Consider the following 5,000-nt stretch of genomic DNA (forward strand, 5'->3'; position numbering starts at 1 on the left):
CCAGGCTCTGGGGTTCCTGTCGCTGTCCGGCTTGGCTGCGTGGGGGCAGTGGCCCCTGGTTCCCTGGGCACCACACCTACTGTTTGTGGGATGGGTTCTCGGGGAGGCTGGGGCCGTACTCTGGCTCCCGCACACACTGGGAGTCAAATGTATTGTACATGCAAATTCACATATACTCACACACATACATACAGACATACATAGGTACCTACGCTCCCACATACATATACAAATAAATACAGTACATATTTACACACTCAAAGTTCGTACATCCACACGCACATTCATTATACAAACATACTGTATACACATACTGTACATATACATTCACTGTAAAAACATACATATACACATACTGTACATATACATTCACTGTACAAACACACACATACACATACTACACATACATTCACTGTACAAACACACACATACATATACTGTACATATACATTCACTGTACAAACACACATTTACACATACTGTACATATACATTCACTGTTCAAACACACATACTGTATACACATACTGTACATATACATTCGCTGTACACACATATACACATACTGTACATATACATTCACTGTACAAGCACACATACACATACTGTACATATTCAAGTACATATGCACACATACACTCATGCACATAATCACGTTTCATCAAACATACATTACGTTGTTGCCCTAGGGTAAACTGGGTATAACACATGCACACTGACAAAGCTTAACCTATTGTTACTATAACAATCTACAAGGTTAAGGTTGCTTCTTTCTTCCCCTCCATTTTTCTGCATTCTTTCGTATCTCAAGTTATCATTACGTATATGTATTGTTGCATTTGAACAATTGTATTGTTGATAATAAAGGTAAAGTACTGGTATTGTTTATTATCAATAGCACTATTTCTATTGGTATTCATAATGCTCCATTTTTGTGTAATAATGCTCAGTTCTGTATTTTTTTTTTTAATTTTCGCTAACTGCTTATTTGCTATTACTTTTACCATCATATTTGTACATGTCGTATTTGCTGATGTTGCTCTGTTGTTGTTGTTGTTGTGTTTGCTGTTGTTGTTTTTGTCTCTCTGTCTAATCCCCCTCTTGTCCCCACAATTCACCCCTCTGTCTTCCTTTTTCTCTCTTTCTATCCCCTCCTGCTCTGGCCCGGCTGCACCAAATGATAATATAAATACATTTAATAAAGTCAAAATACAAGTAAGGCAACAAGAGAAGTATCCTACACTTCTCTTTTGTAAAGTAAATCTGAACAGCCGATATGGGCATCTACATCTGCTATATGATTTGCCCGAGAAGCTGGGCAGGACATAAAAAAAAAAGAAAAAAAAAAGAAATTGGGGGTTAAATCACCAAAAATGATTCCCGGGCACGGCCACCGCTGCTGCTCACTGCTCCCCTCACCTCCCAGGGGGTGATCAAGGGTGATGGGTCAAATGCAGAGAATCATTTTGCCACACCTAGTGTGTGTGTGACTATCATTGGTACTTTAACTTCAACTTTAACCAATGCGCTTTTGGAAGAATGGTGTAAAATTCCTATAAACACACTCCGCAACCTTGTGGACAGCCTTCCCAGAAGAGTTGAAGCTGCAATAGCTGCAAAAGGTGGATCCGACATCATATTGAACCCTATGGGTTAGGAATGGGATGGCACTTCAAGTTCATATGTGAGTCAAGGCAGGTGGCCAAATACTTTTGGCAATATAGTGTATATTGATGCATGGTTGGTTATGGTTTAAATTCATATCCAACAATTGCGACAACGACTTTTTATTGTCTACTGAGTTTCATGTTTTAATGTTTTCTGCTGGCGGTGTGCCTCTGGATTTTTGACAATGACAAAAATGTCTAATTTACCATCGCTTTCAAAGCTGTCAGCACATTTACCACCGCATTTCTAAAAACGACCGTGCTATTTGCGAATATAGTGTATTCGCACATTTTCCCCCCAAAAATATATGTCTCAAGAACATTTGTTTGATCATTGTTTTGCCCATTTATTGTGCTTTGTTTACTTTTTCAATTAATGCCAAAGCGGCATAGCAGTTTTCAATTGGCTTCACTGTGGTAGGAGATATCGATGACAGCCACATATTCACCTTTACAAGCTGTAAGCTTCAAAGAGTGTTGTGGCAGGAAGACTCACTCGGCTGCATTTAGCTCCATAACCCTAGCGTTTTACGCAAGTGGTGTTAAAGACCGAAAGGGTCTTTAACAGGTCTTTAATGGTCTTCTTGTCGGGATCCCCAGCAAGAACATCCAGAAGCTGCAGTACTTACAGAATAGTGTTGCTAGGATCCTGATGAGAGTGCGGAAATACGACCACATCACACCAGTTCTCAAATCCCTTCACTGGCTTCCTGTTCCATTCAGGATTGAATACAAAGTCTCCCAACTAACCACCAGTGCCTCCATGGAAATGCCCCCCTCTACCTCAAAAGAACTGCTCACCCCCAAATCCTCCACACGACACTCCGGACAGGCAAACCTCCTCCAACCTCCGAGGACAAAGCTACGAACAATGGGAGACCGGGCTTTCTGCTCCGCCGCTCCTAGTCTGTGAAACGCTCTCCCTGACCACCTGAGGGCACCACAGACTGTGGATGCTTTTAAAAAAGGCTTGAAAACCCTCTTTTAAAAAAAAGCCTTTTTTTTAGATATATATGCATGCTAGTTCTAGCCATTAGTTTTTATTTGAGTTTGAGTTTGAGTTTGAGTTTGAGTTATTTCGAACATGCAAGCATACAACATGATACATCACAATTTCCAGTTTCTCTTTTCAACATGTTCGAAAAGGAGTAGGAGAAGCAGAGCTTATTTAATCCTACCCCTTTTCTTTACATAACAGTTGCTGAAACTTTTTTTATTCACTTCCTGTTCTCAATTTTTTCACAATAAACTCCATATGTAATCACAATAAAAATAAATAAATAAATAATAGTAAGAATTTAATAATAATAATTGGTGAAGAAAGTCATATTTCATATGATGAGATAAGTAAGATTACTTTAAGAATGGATGAATGAATGGATGAAATAAATTGAAAATGTTTGTCATGGTTCTTCTTCTTTGTACTTTGTAACACTTTAAGTTTGAAGAGTTTCTTGAAGTGGATCATATTAGTACATTGTTTGATTGCTTTGCTTAATCCATTCCATAATTTAATTCCACATATTGATATACTGAAGGTCTTAAGTGTTGTACGTGCGTACAAATGTTTTAAATTACATTTTTCTCTAAGATTATATTTGTCCTCTTTTGTTGAGAAGAATTGTTGTATATTCTTGGGTAGCAGGTTATAGTTTGCTTTGTGCATAATTTTAGCTGTTTGCAAATTCACTATGTCGTGGAATTTCAGTATCTTTGATTCAATAAATAAAGGATTTGTATGTTCTCTATATCCAACATTATGTATTATTCTAACTGATCTTTTTTGTAACACCGTTAATGAATGAAGTGTACTTTTGTAATTATTTCCCCATATTTCTACACAGTAGCTCAGATATGGTAACACTAGTGAGCAGTAGAGAATATGAAGTGATTTTTTGTCTAGAACATGTTTTGCTTTATTCATTATTGACGTGTTTCTTGCTACTTTATGTTGTATATTTTTTACGTGAGATTTCCAGTTCAATTTATCATCAATCATTATACCTAGAAATTTGGTTTCATTTACTCTTTCAATTTCTATTCCGTCTATTTGTATTTGTGTTTGACTTTCTCTTCTACTGTTACCAAATAGCATTATTTTAGTTTTACTAAGATTCAACGATAGTCTGTTTTTGTCAAACCATCTTTTAATTTGTTAATTTCTTCTGCTATTATTTGTATTATCTCCTGTGTGTTCTCTCCTGAACAAAACGCTGTTGTATCCTCCGCAAATAATACTAACTTTAATCTTTTGTAATTTTATTTTATTGTTTTATTATCTTTTTATTTTTAATACACTGTAGCACTTTGAGGTTGTTTGCTCAATGTATAATACACTGTAGCACTTTGAGGTTGTTTGCTCAATGTAAAGTGTTTTTATAAATAAAATCCATTATTATTATTATTATTAAGGGAGCCACAAACACAATCTTGTTTAGGGCCACAAAAGGATTAGGTTGAAGATTGTTCATTCACTGAGTTTGGTTCTAGCACCGTTTGTACAACATGTCATCTCTGTTCCATTCTCATCATACAACCCTTCTTTTCTTTTCAGCCTTCCCAGGACAAAAGCCCTGAAGATGTACAGTTCGCTAGCTAATGCCTCCAAGTGTGTTAGGATAAAAGCGTGACCTCAGTGGTGTTCCCCTACCTCTACAGCATCATCTTTATAGTCGCACTGGCCCTTACTCTGTAGCTGCTTGATCTTCTGCAACATCCCAAACACGTCAACGTTTTTGGTCTTTTTAAAGAATGTGGTTAGTTCATTTTTTTGTTGTTTTTTTTACACCACACACAGCTGTGTGGAGTTGTTGCAGACAGCTTACATGTGATATTTGAACTCAACAGGTGGCGGCTAACTTGTTGATGACTTTCACAATCCCTATGAAGATTATAACCGATGCCGGTGTGGGATCGGGGATACTGAGAGTGATCTACTGCCGTTACTCTGCGGTCCTTTTCTATACCACTATGTACATCAGCATCATTTTCCTGGGCCTCATCAGTCTAGATCGATACATGAAGATAGTCCAACCTTTTGGAAAAGACGTTTTGCACCGGATCAGGCTTGGTCAAGTGATCAGCGCAGCTGTCTGGGTCACTATCTTTTGTTTAGCACTCCCCAATTCGATTCTAAGCAACAGCCACCACGCTACAATGGAGGACAAGTGAAGTGTACCTCCATGAAGAGTAAAGCGGGGCCTGGATTGGCATGAAGGATACAACTACTTCTGTCAGGTATGTAGTAAACCATGGCTATTCAACTACTGTAAATAGCGCTGCGGTCCAAATTTTTAGAAAGCTAAGGACTCGGACTCACTCCTAAAATGTTAAC

General features: G+C 37.9%; 1 protein-coding gene across 1 annotated transcript in view; it reads left to right on the forward strand.

Annotated features, from left to right (window-relative positions):
* The window catches only part of LOC133659122 (P2Y purinoceptor 13-like), an 11,585-nt gene that overhangs the window by 751 nt on the left and 5,834 nt on the right, over nt 1-5,000 (forward strand). Inside the window, 5 exon segments of the mRNA XM_062061856.1 lie at nt 4,292-4,354; nt 4,356-4,422; nt 4,514-4,805; nt 4,808-4,857; nt 4,859-4,903. Coding sequence (XP_061917840.1) covers nt 4,292-4,354; nt 4,356-4,422; nt 4,514-4,805; nt 4,808-4,857; nt 4,859-4,903 — 517 coding nt within the window.

Source organism: Entelurus aequoreus, linkage group LG10, assembly GCF_033978785.1.
Source record: "Entelurus aequoreus isolate RoL-2023_Sb linkage group LG10, RoL_Eaeq_v1.1, whole genome shotgun sequence".
Classification (NCBI taxonomy): Eukaryota; Metazoa; Chordata; class Actinopteri; order Syngnathiformes; family Syngnathidae; genus Entelurus; species Entelurus aequoreus.